Source organism: Carcharodon carcharias, chromosome 10, assembly GCF_017639515.1.
Source record: "Carcharodon carcharias isolate sCarCar2 chromosome 10, sCarCar2.pri, whole genome shotgun sequence".
NCBI lineage: Eukaryota > Metazoa > Chordata > Chondrichthyes > Lamniformes > Lamnidae > Carcharodon > Carcharodon carcharias.
Genome location: NC_054476.1, coordinates 134901599 through 134916927, shown reverse-complemented (window position 1 = coordinate 134916927; position 15329 = coordinate 134901599). Strand labels below are relative to the sequence as shown.

The 15329-nt window shown below is 41.1% G+C and overlaps 1 protein-coding gene across 7 annotated transcripts in view; it reads left to right on the top strand.

Moving 5' to 3' along the window:
* hip1 (huntingtin interacting protein 1) overlaps positions 1-15329 on the top strand; it is a 295812-nt gene that overhangs the window by 156396 nt on the left and 124087 nt on the right. For 6 of the 7 annotated variants that reach the window (XM_041197228.1, XM_041197229.1, XM_041197230.1 and 3 more), the window contains one exon: positions 8305-8385. In XM_041197228.1, the coding sequence (XP_041053162.1) occupies positions 8305-8385 (81 nt within the window). Of the gene's footprint in view, positions 1-8304; positions 8386-15329 lie in introns of those variants that run through there. The other variant, XM_041197234.1, reaches the window with a different exon arrangement.

Below are 15329 nucleotides of genomic sequence, written 5' to 3'. Positions count from 1 at the left end.
AAGGAAAACAAAGGTAAGGTAAGTGTCTTTTAGGCTTCTTCACAAATACTTCATTGTTAAATGGCTCTTATGCACTCCAGGTCCACACACATATACTTTCATTGGCATTTGATAGGAATGTCATCAGACTAAACTTGATATTAGGTAATATTAGGACAGGTGACCAAAAACTGTGTCAAAGAGTAAGTATCATGAAATGATTTATAAGAAGGAGCAAGAGGTAAAGAGGTTTAGGGAGGGAACTCTAAACATTAGGGACTAGACGACTGAACTTGGAAGGACAATTTCCTGAAATGCTGATTGCTACTTTCCTGGTATTGAATGAAATTGGTTTAAAATGAACAGCACTTCTTGAGTGACTTTACTTTAGTGACTGCCTGAGCCCTCCAATCCACTGTGTACTACTAAATCTAAGCATTTAAAATATGCATTTTAAGTCTGGAAGTTTATTTCAAATTAATGGCTTGGTGGGTAAAATGCATTGCAATTTCTGAACCTGTGCTACCTTGAGCTAACATCATTCAGGTTGCCAGTGGGAATGCTATTATTGGCCTCGAACGTTCTTGGATAGGCAAGGAAAGAAAGAAAACTGGGCCAGATGTGTTCATGTCTGTATATTTTTTCGGACAGTCCCTCGCATGGTTCAATAGCCTTTTGACATGAGCTGATTGAAGCAGCATACATTGAGAATAGCCACCTCAGCCAAATACTGGAAGGCTGCCAGTGCTCATGGAACTGTACGTCACCATGGGTTTTATTGCCTGTTAATCGTTGAATCCAACCAGATAGTGCATTTATTTGGATGTGATTTGATGAAAATTTATGAAAATTGAATATCTCTACCTTTTGTACAAATTTAAAACCAATGTTGCAAGTGCCACCTCACCATCCTGTTTGGTGCTTTAAAGCTAAGACATCAACTTAAACTCTGATCATTGTTCCAAAATACAAATCGTTGTATCCTTCTGTTAGCACTTTTGTTCATTGATTATTCAGACATGAGAGTATTGTGTTCTGATGAAAGGTCAACAACCTGAAATGTTAACTCTGTTTCTCTCTTCAGATTCTGACTGACCTGCATTTTCTGTTTTTATTGCCAGCATATACAGTATTTTGCTTCGGGATGAGTGCATTGTGTGTTGATAACCTGGGAATAGTGTATAATAGCCTTGAATGCGTATAAATGTTCGGGAGAGATTGTGTTTAAATGGTTGTCGGCTGCTTTGTTTGAAATACAATACCGTAAAACTTTAATTGTTAAAGATGCAACCTTATCATTTACAGCTGACCATCTAGCCTCATTTACCTGTGGTGTTTTAGAATCTTGATATCATCAAAGCCTGGCGAGAACCCTTTAATATCCAAGGAAATTGAATTTATAAAAGAAGTTGAGTCTTAGCCATGAAGGGAATTCACCTCTGAATCCCAACCAGAAGTGTTGGTGGAGAAGATGAAGAGAGAAACTTTGTCTGCAGCGATCGTTTTGAAACTTTGTGAAGCAGAATTGTTAAACTTCCTCTGAAGATTTGAAAGGGACATTTCTGAAGGTTTATCACTCATTCTTGCATTATTCTACTATTGATCAATCATAATCCTTGTTCCTATGCATTTCAGAATGTGAATATTGGAGCTGTTTTAACTGATTGAAGTTCTGACCTGAGAGTTCTGATATTCTGTTTAACAAAATGATTGAAAATAAAGGATGAATCTGCACAATTTTCAATATGGAACTCACTGCAGTTGTTAGTTGCATGTTTCATAAGCTGTGGAAAGCCAGCTCACATGGCAATACCATATCTGGATCATAAATGACCAGGCTGCTTACTGGAATTTCTGCGAAAATGTTGAAAAGGAAAGAGGCATTTTATAACATTATCATTATAAATGACGGTAGGGTCAGTCTTGACTATTATGCTTTCCCCAGCCAGTATCTTGACAGTGGCCACTGTCTGGCATCTGATGCCAATGGAACTTTATCACAGCCATGTCATACTTAGGAAAAATTGGGAATGGTAGAAAACCTATAATTCAATATTTAGTGCTGTAATGGGACATGTTATTTCGATAGCATAGATGATTTTGTGGCAAACCATCTTTGTTTCCTTAAAAAAAAATGCAAGTTCTCAAAGGTAAAGGAGCCTTGCTAATATGCTGCTGGGACTGCAGTTTTCAAGTTGGGTGAGGTGCAGATTTGCTACCTTTAGCTATGGTTTGAAGAAGTTTACCACACTGGGGTCAGCAGTTTCACAGTTACCTGTAACCATGAAAGAGCATGGGGATCATCTTGAATAAGACAGTGTTGCCCTAACTATTCCTCAACTATACAAAATATTTCCTGAAATAATAGGATTAGCGTTGACTAGTTGAATCGCCTCGAGTGGGAAGTTCCTTGGTTCGATCCCCACTCTGCGCTGAGTTAGCTAGCTTGTGTCAACGGTGTCTCCAATAAAATAGAAAATGGTGGATTCTTTTTAAAATTGCATGAGTTGTATCAAAAATAATAACCTACTGACTGTAAAATGTGCTATCTTTTAGGCAATCTCCTGAAGACATGCAGCCTCTCGTCTTGAATTTTTCTGCAAGAATACTTTTAAGCTATTAAGGCATGAAATCCTGAGTTGTTTATTATTCTACTCTGCAAGCCTGTGACTGTCAGAGGGCAAATGGGAACATAAGATGAAACTTGTAACATGGTTTCATGTTAAATGTTGAATAGGGAAGGTCAAACCACTCCTAATCACAGAATACATACAAATAAGGAATGATGTTCAACCTATTTTAATTTATTCATCCAATAACCCTGCACCATCCATCATGGCATTCAACTGCTGTATTTCTTGAAATGATTTAGATTTATTTTTGCCTTCATTCATCAGCAAAAGTCCTTGACAAAGAAGTTCACCTTAAGTGAAGGACTTCCTGATTTCAACCCTGAGCTTGCCTTTGATTTTGAGTTTGAAAAAGTGTTCCAGATTGGTCTTTTCACCACTGTTTAAAAAGTAACATGTCGGTCACCGCCTTTCTAATTTGAAAAGCCCAAGATTTTCTAAATAGATCAGTCCTCTAATGGCTGAGATCAGTTCTGTGGCTTTTCTTTCAACCAACTTCTAGGTTCAAATGTATTCTTTGTGTCTTTCGAATAAAGTAGTGTAGATGTATTTTTGGACACATGTTGGGAAGGATGCTGAATGTTTGGAGAGGATGAACATAAGAAATAGCAACAGGTTTAGCTTGTCCCATCGATCCTGCTCCGCCATTCAATAAGATCAGTGATTCTGATCATGGCTTGAATTCCACTTTTCTGTCTGCCCTACAAACTGACTCCCTTATAGGTCAAAAATCTGTGTAACTCAGCCTTGAATATATTCAATGACTCAGCCTCCATTGCTCTCTGTGTAGTGAATTCCAAAGATTAATGACCCGCTGAGAGGAGAAATGCCCTCTCGTCTCTGTTTTTACATGGGAGACCCCTTATTTTTAAACTGTGCCCCCAATTATAGATTCTGCAATGAGGGGAAACATCCTCTCAACATCTGCCCTGTCAAGCCCCCTCAGAATCTTGTATGTTCAATAAGATCACCTCATTCTTCTAAACTTAAATGATTTTTTTAAATTAATTGTTCATGGGATGTGGGCATCACTGGCTATGCCAGCATTTATTGCTCATCCCTAATTGCCCATGAGAAGGTGGTGGTGAGCTGCTTTCTTGAACCGCTGCAGTCCATATCATGTAGGTACACCCACAGTGCAGTTAGGGAGGGCATTCCAGGATTTTGACCCAATGACAGTGAAGGAATGGCGATATAATTCCAAGTCAGGATGTGTGTGGCTGGGAGCAGAACTTCCAGGTGGTGGTATAGGCCCCTGTAATCAACCTTTGCTCATAAGACACCCCCTTCATCCCAGAAATCAGCCTTCTCTGAACTGCCTGCAATGCAAATATACCCTTTTTTAAATAAGGAGACCAAAAGTGTACACTGATACTCTAGGTGTGGTTTCGCCAATACCCTGTACAGTTGTAACAAGACTTCCCTACTTGATACTCCATCCTCTTGCATTACAGTCCAACATTCCATTTGCCGTCATAATCACTTGCTGTACCTGCATGACAACTTTTTGAGATTTGTGGAGATTTAGCAGAATGTTATCTGGGATGTGGGACTTCAGTTCCAGAGAGAAACCAGAGAAGCTGATGGTGTTTTCCTGTGAGCAGAGAAGGTTAATTGAAGATTTAATAGATTTTTTCAAAATTATTGATGTTTTTGATAGAATAAATAAGGAGAAACTGTTTCCACAGGCAGCAGGGTTGATAAGCAGAGGACACAGATTGGAGATAAATGGCAAAAGTAACCAGTGGGGAATGAGATTTCTTTTAACGCTGCAAGGACCTGGAATGCACTCCTTGAAATTGTGGTGGAAACAGAATCAGTAATAATTTACGAAAGCGCGACTGTTGAAAAGCAAACATTTGCTGATCTATTGAGAAAGAGGAGGAAGAGTGGGACAAATTGGATAGCTCTGTAAGAGCTGATGTGGGCATGAAGGAACCAGTGGCCCTCTTCTGTGCTGTCTAATTCTCAGTTCCATGGTGGCTTAGTGATTAAATCTACAGCTTGATCTGGCACTGTTAACTGGACCTTACGCTCCCAATTTCAGTAACACTTTATGCTAAATTACCATGTTTGGTAGGGCACTGTCGGGCTGCGACGTGCCTCGGGTATTCTGAACAATTCAGCCAGGACTCTCCTTCTCCTGATGACAGTCCAGCGATTCCTGCTGGAAATTCTTTGTATGGACATGGATTGATTCCAGGTTTGGGTTTAACTGTCATGTACTTAATGAAAATCTGCTGACATTTGCTGTCTCGCCTCAATCGTGAACAATAGCCACTTGAATGAAGTATGAAAAAACCTCCATTGCCCATTGAACTAAACAGCAGCAACAATCTGTGCCTTCAGAAGAGAAGGGCAGAAAAATTAAACTGAATAACATCTTCAACAGAGATAATATATACAGTAGGTCATGGGTAGTCTGGGATCTGGAGTGCGCTATCTGATATTTATTGTGGTTATTTTTTTCGTTTAAAGTGGCAGGTTTCACTTGCTTCAATGCAGGAAATTTACTAAACCTCTATATCACCTGACCACCCTGAAATAGAAGCATTACACACCGCGTAATGTTGTTTATTGAGCCCCTTTTTAAAAAAACAAGTCAACTTGATGAAAGTCCCTGTTCCATCTTAAACCTCAAATTCTCAATTATTTACATTATAATTTTTTTGCACCAACTCTGTGATGGATTTGCAATTTTTACTTAAGGTGCAAGTTCTTTATTTTCTCCCTCCTTTCCTTTCAGTTATTTTCATAATCATCAAATGAAACTCAACAGATGTATAATAGATTTTCAAACTTTTGCTGCAGCACTGCTGAAGGAAGCTATTTCCAATACTAAGACTTCCAATTGACCAGCATCTGAACATGGTCTGGGCCTGGGTGCCTCAGGCTGCTGTGACTGAGGTTAGCTTCCAAGTATTCCCTCTGGAACTTGAGAACAGGAGTAGGCCGTTTGTCTCTCAAGCCTGTTCTGCCATTCATTATGATTGTAGCTGATCTCTATCTCAAATCCATTTATCCTTAATAGCCTTACCTAACTAAAATCTATTAGTCTCAGTTTTGAAATTTTCAATTGACCTAACCTCAATGACATTTTTGAAGGAGAGTTCCTCTTCATGTTATATATGACCGCTGCTATCGTTCTATCCAGTATATTCTAGATAGTGTTTGTGTCTTGGGAACAGGGTCTGCAACTCTTCAAATACTGCAAATCTACAACTCCTCCAATGCCTGTTTGCCTTTTTTTTTTCCACTTTTTTTCTCTCTTCTTTCAACCGTCCTTCTGCTCCTTCACATGCAATTTATCCCCAGGAGCCAGAATTCCCTGGTCCTTTTTGCCTGGTTGCCATGTGGTCTGTGCATCTGTATCCTGGATAACATAGTTTTTGTGCTGTACCTGTAGAACTATTAGTGTAATTCCAACCCCAGGTTTTGTGCTGCTATTTTTAAGATGAAGTAATTGGTTCTCTGATCGGTTTAGTTTTGAGCCAGCAGTGTCCAGTTAGTTATGTATTATGTTTCAATTGTTAATTCTAGTTGCATATGCTGATCAAGAAAATATCGATCAACAGCTATGTGAAGAAACAAAAACAGAATTACCTGGAAAAACTCAGCAGGTCTGGCAGCATCGGCGGAGAAGAAAAGAGTTGATGTTTCGAGTAATCAGCTATGTGAAGAAGCTATTTTAAGTTTGTTTGATGAATGCTCAGTTTAGTTTATGATCAGTTTTTGCTTTGTTAATTCAGATTTTCACATTTTGCATTTATATGGCCCTTTTAATGCAAAAAAAAACCCAAGGCGCTTCATCAAAGTGCACTTTGAGGAAAAAATGGACACCAAAGTGAGAGGTGTTAGGAGCGGCGACTTAAAACTTGGTCAAAGACGTAGGCTTTAAGGGGGTTAAAGGAGAAAAGGGAACTGCAGAGGCAGGGAGGGAAAATCAGAGTATGGAAGCTAGAAAGCTGAAAGCACAACCCCGCCAGGGATACTAAGGGTGGAGGATGGGGTGTAGATATTATGGCTCTGATATTAAAGCATGAGGCAGGAAATTGCATTACACAACTTGAGATATATGGATTGCAAAGTATGACTTGCCATAATATTTTTAATTTTTAAATATTGTGTATGCATATATATTCAAAAATGGTTTTCCGGGATTTGAAGCCTGATCTGTGCTAGTAGGTTTGATGTAACTGTGCAAAGATCCTAAGATTAACTTCTGATCCTTATAAGCTTGGGTTTAGGTGTGTCGATGACGCATTTGAAGCCGAGTGAACTTCTGAGGTTTTGTGAAGCCTGAGATAATCGTAGGTCAAAACTAAATAATCTAATGGCTTGTTTTTCTATCTCCTCTCTTCACTGAAAGCTTCTGATTATTTTATATGACAATATAGCTCTGCTATCTGCTGGTAACAGCCTTAGGAGATAAAAAAAAATTGCAGACTCTGGAAATCTGAAGTAAAATGACATAAATATCATAGTCTGTCTTCATCTGAAAAATGGGTTAATGTTCTTCAGCAAGAGCATTTATATAACATTGTTAATGCAGTAAAATGCCCCAAGGCACTTTGAAGGAGCGTTATCAAATGAAACTCGACACAGCCACACAAAAATATTAGGAAGGGAACCAAAAGTTTGGTCAAAGACGGAGATTTTAAGGAGTGACTTAAAGGAGGATAGAGATGTTTAAGGAGGGAATTCCAGTCTTTATTGCCTGGGCAGTTGAAGACATGGTTGCCAATGGTGATATGAAGTAAATTGGGGATGTACAGGAGGCCATAATAGGATGAGTACTGATTGTTTGTTCGTGTAGATTGTTACAACCCTGTATCAAGTTCTTTCACATATTGAGCTGCTGGTGTTGTCTTCAGCTGAAAGTAATAACATTGTGTCCTTCTGAATAGGAGCCTGACAGAATTACCTTGTCTGGAATTTCTGCAGGGCTAATGTTCCAGTAACTAGTACTAATTGTGCACACCCTTGTAATTCTCTACTGCATTATTTGTTAGTTCAGAGCAGCTGCAATTGTATGGATTGTCCTACTAGTATTGTCCAAATTTTCACATCTTTCTCTCCTTGGGGTGCTGACCCGACTGGAGTTTGCTTTCTTGAGTGCCAGCACCCACCCAAGATCTTGCTAAAGTCTCCATTCTTAATATGTGAGCTGAGACACAAAAACTTAGTTTTCTGATATAATGCCATTGGCAATCCATCAAAATGAATGGGCTGCCATTGGTGTTACAATTTAGATTAAAGTATTAGCAAACAATTCACCCATCATAGCAATATAGCTAAAGTTGTTCCTGTCCTCACGTGACGTTTACACATATTCAACTTCAAGCAAGCTTTACAAAATTGCAACCCAGAAGAATAAAGCTTGCTGATTTCTTCCCACCTTCTGAGTAGAAGGGTACGGAGGCCAGTTGTAGCGTGCAAGTTGGCCTGGCTGAGATCGGCTAACTCAGCATAGCCTAGGATGAAAGGAAAGTAAAAATTGCTGGAAATACTCTGAAGGTCAGGCAGCATCTGTGGAGAGAAAAACAGAGTTAATGTTTTAAGTCTGTGACCTTTCATCAGAATTGAGCTGAAGAAGAACTTTGTGATCTTCTAATGAACCAAGGTTTGAATTACCATTTGAATGACTTGAAATTTGCTTAAAATAATTTTGTTTTTATTTTCTTTCCTCCCAAAGGGTCACTTAAGTGAAGGTTATGGGAGACTGAGCTGTACCTACCTCAAACTATTAATAACAAAGATGGAATTCCACAGTAAAGTAAGTAACCTCTCTGCCTTTATTTCCTTACTTTTGTTAAAGTTCTGCCCATGCATTGATCCTTCAATTTTATCTCTGCCTAGAACAATCTCCTCGAGTAATGTTCTCAAACAGGACCTGAATGTGAAACCCTATTATGTTATGATTACTCTTGTCTAGAGGATCTTCTATTATGAGGTCATTAATCCTGTCTCATTACACATTACCAGGTCTAACATAGGCTGCTCTGTGGTTGGTTTCAGCAGGGATTGTTTTAAGAAACTATCGAAATCTAAAGCGAGTTGGCAGATGGAGTATAATATGGGAAAATCTGAGTTGGTTCACTTTGGCAGGAAGAATAGCAGGCAGAATAGTATTTACATGGAGAGAGACTGCAGAATGCTGTGGTACAGAGCGATCTAAGTGTCTGTGTCTGTGAATCACAAAGAAGTTAGTATGCAAGTAATTAGGAAGGCAAATAGAGCGTTGGCCCATTGCAAAGGGGATGAGTAAAAAACTTGAAGTCTTGCTACAAATGTATGGGCGTTGCTGAGACCACATCTAGTGTTATCTGCAGCTTTAGTATCTTTTACAGGGCTATACTTATATTGGAAGCAGTTCAGAGAAGGTTCACCAGGCTGATTCCTGGGCTGTCTTATGAGGGTGAGCAGATTGTGCCTATACTCAATGGAGTTTAGAAGATTGAGAGGTGATCATGTTGAAACATAGCTTCTGAGGGGGCTTGAGAGGGTAGATACAGTTTCCTGTCATGGGGGAAATCTAGAACAAAGGCCTACAGTTTCAAAATAAGGGGTCTTCCATTTGAGGATGAGATGAGAAATTTCTTCTAAGCATCTTTAGTCTTTGGAATTCTGTTTCACAGAGAACAGTGTGGGTTGGGTCATTGCATACATTCAAGGTTGAATTGGACAGATTTTTGATCTACATAGGAATTCAGGGTTATGGGGGATAGGCAGGAAAGTGAAGTTAAGGCCGCAATCAAAATAGCCGTAATCTTATTGAATGGCCGAGCAGGCTCGAGTAGCCGAATGGCCTCCTAGTCCTATTTCTTGTTTTCTTGTGTTTCTGTGTTCTATCTTTGTATTGTCAGCAAATTTAGCCACAATACACCCTGTCTTTTCATCAGTCATTTCATTTGGATTGTAAATAGTTGGCAACAGTACTGATCCCTGTGACACTCCACTCAGTTTGCTGACCTAAAAATGACCCACTTATCCTGACTGTTCCCTGTTAGTTAGCCAATTCTTCATCCATTCTATTACATTACTTCCCACAACATGAGTTCTTATCTCGTGCAGTAACCTTTTTATATGGCACCTTATCAAATGCCTTTTGGAAATCCATATACACTATATCTATTGATTGCCCTTATACCTATATTGCTCATTATATCCTCGAAGAATTGTAATAAGTTTGTCAAACTCAATTTCCGTTTCGTTAATCCATGTTGACTGCATGCACGTTGCTTTATGGGTGCTGCATGCCAACTCTATGATGACTGCAATGATTCCACTCTGTCAACATCCAGCTGGTGTCTGACCATAGACAGTAAATCATGCAGGCCAATTCTCAGTATTCTGGCAGTAGTTAGTGCTTTCATTCTGCAGAAATGTTCTCTAACATCTGCATTTGAAGCATGATGGTACCAAAGTGTGACCACTAGATGACGAATGCTATCTTTTGACAACATGGCTGATGATTCTGATGTGCTCTCCATACAGACCCGGATGGGTGCACACAACAAAAGTTATGTTGTCACATGAAATGTGATAGAGCTGACCACTTAAATGCTTTTTGATGCACCTGCTGCCTTGGCAGCTCTGGAGGAGCTCTGCAGCACTCAGCAGAGCACATATCGAGGTTCGTGGTGCTCTGATGCATGTGGTGAGACCTTGCCAGCATGAGGGCAAAGTCTTTACCAGCCAAACCATGCCCAGAGAAGGAGGGTCGGTCCTCTCCCTTCTATGTCACCCCCTCTTGCTTTTGCTCCGCCTGGAATGCCTGTCCGTTATTGATTCTTCTGACGATGATATTAGTAAACACAACCCCAATTCCCATTTGTCAACAGTGCCACACCTTACTTTTCCTCTCGCACTGACCATCACAATGTCTGCTTAACCAAGAAACAAAAATGGAACATTCCAAACCAAGGCTAGGGCCGTGATGAGGGGAGATGGAAAAAGCAAGAGATGCATGCCTACACCATCTGCAGCTTGTAAATCAGAAGCGATTGTGAGCTAAAGCCTAAGTGAGATGTGGAAAGGACGATTAGCTGTGAGGAAGCTCATCTTTGATGGTTTCATATCGCCATCGTCAATAACTTCAGCCCTGCTGCTGGCTATGGCCTCAGTGATGTCAAGGCATCATCTGCAACCGTGTCTGTCCCTCTGCCAGTTAGGGAGTGGTGTCTGGCACCTTGTCCTGCATGAGAGAGGGAAATCTGTAAATGAGTGTGGTACAATGAATTTGGGTGATGTGGCTGGTGTGGATAAATAGCTGGCAGTGTATGCAGGCTGTCAGGGAGGGTGTGAGACCTACAGCACTGCCAAGCATGTGAGGGCAAGGTAAAGCTATGATTGTTCAGCTAAGTTGTGATTGATAGAGATTTATTGGTAGGTTGAGTGATGGGGTGTGGTCCTTTGAGCAATGTGTGAGGCTAGTGGTGAAGTTGGTGCGGTATGGCATTTGAAGATACATTCACTGGCTTTGACCACTTGTGTGGGGTCATTGAACTTCTTTTGGATCCCAAGGTCCTCAATCTGGATTGCTGGCATTGATCGCCATGGTTATCCGCACTTTCTCAAAAGTTTGTCTAGAGGTCTCCTGGCTCCTTGTGGATTGATGACTTTGCTCCTGTGTTGCTTGAACAAATCTTGGAACTTGCTGTCTGCCATGTTTGCCATTCTTGTGTCTTTGCCTCATCAATATCATCTTTAGAACAATTTTCATCATCTGCACCAGCAAAATTGCACCTCCCCTTTCAGAGCTGCTGGCTGGCCTTAAGTGGTGCAGGCTATCTTGATCTTGTGTGAACCTGGCAAGATTTTGCATTCCCTGCTCAGGTAAGCAGCCACTCAACAGTATATAACAAAAACAGAAACAGAAAGAGGTGTTGAAGGTGGTGGTATTATCAAAATGAATGTGCTAATTAAGAGTAGAAGACAGGACAGATAAGGTACAGATAGCTCTAGTGGGGGTGGGAGAATACTAAAAGGTAGAAATAAACAATGGGTGGAAATACATTTAAAAATAATGGAAATAGGTGGGAAAAGAAAAATCTATATAAATTATTGGAAAAAACAAGAAGGATGGGGTAGAAATTGGAGGGGGTGGGCATGGAGGAGAGAGTTCAAGATCTAAAATTGTTGAACTCAATACTCAGTCCGGAAGGCTGTAAAGTGCCTCGTCGGAAGATGAGGTGCTGTTCCTCCAGTTTGCTTTGAGCTTCACTGGAACAAAGTGACTAGAGCCACAAGAGCCAGCTGATGAACTTTTAACAGAAGAATAACATATTTACTAAATAAGAAAAGATGAACTATATTACAGTACTCCTTCACCCAACTATACCATTACAGATATATACAGATTCATAAGGATAACACAAGTTACAAAAGCTATCTTGTACTCTCATGTTCACATTAAGTACACATTTCATGTAAACCAATAGGCGACCTGTGGCCAGGCACATGACATTCTGAAACCAAGTGACAGATGCCACCCCAAACAGATACTGTAGACCTCACATCAACTCCCCCAGACACTTGTCACACTGTGAGCCAATCGATCTCACTGAACTCCATCTTTCACACGAGGGTTTCCAATCTCTGCTCTTGAAGAGCCTGCTTTGGAATCTTCTCCCAAACGATGCTTTCTCTTGGATGCTTTCCATAAGGTTCCACCTCCAAGGTTTCAAACTCTCCTTCTGATGTCCCTTCCCCCTGGACTGCCAAGTGGATTCAAGCTTTGTCTTCCTTGCACTCAGTCTCAGATACTCGGCTTGCCAACAGAGCACCAGTGCTTTACATGCCCATAGTAAGGAGTCACCAGCCTTTGGCTGTCTCCTTGGATGTTCTGGCTTCTCACAAACCTATTTTGCCTTGAGCCTGCTTCTTGCAGCTTTCTCTCTGTAAACTTGGAGCCTTCCCCTCTGCTCCTGGCTTTCACTTCCACAGAATAGGTTCTTGTTCCAGGTTCCTGTTCTTCTTTGACTAGAAGGTCGCTTTGGGGATTTTTTTTCCCTTTAGGACCTGCTCCCTGGTTTCTGGGACCATCTTCTGTTCTTATGAGAAATCTGCTGTCTCAGCAGCTCCCCCTGCTGTGTCCAGCCTCTCCTGGCTCCTAGCTTCAACTGATCTAAAATTGCTTTCTGTTTCTGTTTCTCTATTGACCTTCTGTTGCTGGGCAACAACCCAGTTTTTTTCTACCTTGTCTTAATTCCTATCAATTGTCATAAAACCTCATTAAAATTCAGGCATCTTTTAAAGTGAAACAAAACTAAAACTCAAGTTTCCCCGCCTTTCTTAACACACACATACAGAAACACAAACCAAACTCAAACCCAAAGCCAAAACTCATTCCTAACACCCGCAAATACAAATATAACTTACTTAAGCTATCTCTAGTTCCTAACAGTATGAAATTTATCTGCTACCTACATCAGAAGCAAATGGTTAATTGCAATCCAGTACCTGTTTGGGGGTTATTGAAGTTCTTGACCAATGTATTTTGTTGTAACTTTTCCCTTTCTTCCCCTCCAAGTGGTTGACTGCTGTGGTATGATTTCAGAGGCAATGAGAAGCCAATGGAACCACATCCAAATGGCTTTTCTACATATGTGAGGTTGTATGATGGTAAGGGACAGCCACAGGATAGGAGCCTGGTCCTATCCTTGCCTCACAAAACACAAGCACACACTCTACCAACAGAGACAATTAGCTAGCAATCAGGAAGGCGAGCCCCAGTGGCTTCAAGGCCAGTTGTAGAGTCCCTTGACTCCTGCCTTGACAGAGATCATCTGACTTGTAACAGATGGAGGATTAAGCCTATGACATCATGGTCTGCATGGCTTAGTATAAATGAAGTACATTTATCCACTTGCTCATCAGGGCAGCAAGTGCAAGTTGTTCAGAGGTCACAAATGATTTAAATCGCATTGTTGAAATGATCAGTGAAAGTGTCCAGAGTTAATGACCTGTTTCTGATACTGTTATCACCATCCCTTGCCCAGTAACATGCTAAGAACGGTTCAACTGAAAATGATATTAGGACACACTTAAAGATTTATAGATAGAGGGAAAAAAATAGGAAATTCTATTTGATATTTTGCAGAGATAGGAGTTTCCCATTCATTGAGGCATCAGTGCTGGGAGTGAAATGTTTTCACGTATACCATCCGTAAGAAGTATTAATGTGTTTGCAACCTTTGAAATTGGAAATTTAAATTACAGGCCCAAGCACATGATCAAGTAAAGATGCTTAGCTGGAGAGATCATGTTAGAGTGCCTACAATTTTAACATAGGAAACATTGTTGAATCTACTGTCCTGTATGTCTGGGATATGTCAGAACAACAGTAATTGAGTCAAGTGAGTGTTGAGGGAGGAATCTAGGAGTGGAAATTAGCAACACTGATTTGTTGCCATTTCTGCTGCCTGGCCACCCCTCTTTCAAAACTGTTGCACTTTTCAAAAATTCAGGACTGGATTCCATTTCAAAATAGGGAGTGTTGCTTTAAGAGAACGCTACACTCCTTTATTAATGGCTAGACCTTGTTTACAAGCCTACCACTGCTTTCTTTGCGTCCCCTGTATGCATCAGAATCAATGCTATCTTGGCACCATCTGATGTGTCACCAGGATTCCAAATTTGGGCATTGTGTAGGAGCTTCTTCATTGTTCACACTACAAACAACAAACCCTCTGTTAAGTTGGAGCCAGATTCTGCATGCTCATTGGCTGACCTCCAGTGGCTCTCGAAGCATCCAGTGTCTCGATGTGCATGCCCATTCTGCCTAACTGAAGTCCTCACCTGAGTTCTCTGCAGCAGTACTCATCAGTGATCTCACCCTCCGGTGAGCTGGCAATGGAATTATTCTTTGCCTCTAGCCTGGCTGCAGGACACTTGTGCCCAAATGACTCACCATGTACTGATCCCAACTTTAAGCGATCCTCTAAGGTACGTGCAACCACCAGTATTTGGGCTGGTGGCTGAGCGTCAGATCAAGTAGCGGGGCCTCTTCTTCAGTGCTTTACTTGTTGCTCTCTTTTCACCTCCTAGGATTACTGTGTCTGGACAGGTGGCAGTTCTTGGCTATCTAAAAGCAAGGACTTAGGTGAAGGTTAGGGTGAGAGATGGGGATTAGGGTGGGAAGGAAGAAGTCCATGGTCACACCATCAGTTTGCATGCCAGATAGCAGGGTGAGGATGTGCTGAGTTAAGAAGGGACATGAGGCAGAAACATGGCATCACCCTCAATGTTCTCAGTGAGCCAGATGCCATGGGTTCTGCAGCCAGCCTTATGATGCTGAGAGCCATAGAACTCAGCAAATACAGGCATCCTTGTTCTGCTTCTGCTCTGCTCCCTTCTATTGTATAACAACATATCCTGCAAGAGAGAGGACAGGATGTCAGTGATTGTGTAACACTGTATTTGGCCAATATGCCTGCCATAGATGAATAGCTGGAGGTATGTGGAGGCAGCGAGAGGTGGGTATGATGCTGATAGCATTGGCAGGTACATGAGGTTGTCTGTTAGGCATGAGTCCTGAGTGCCATGGATTGCTGTAGGGGGAAAATGGAGGTGTGGTGCATTGAGCAATGTGAGAGGCTGGTGTTCTGCTGGGTGAGATGTCATGTGAAGATACATTCACTGACGTTGACCAGCTGTGAGAGATTGATAGACTTCTTGTGGCAGTGCTGTCAGGACTGAGGATCCTGAATCCAGGAG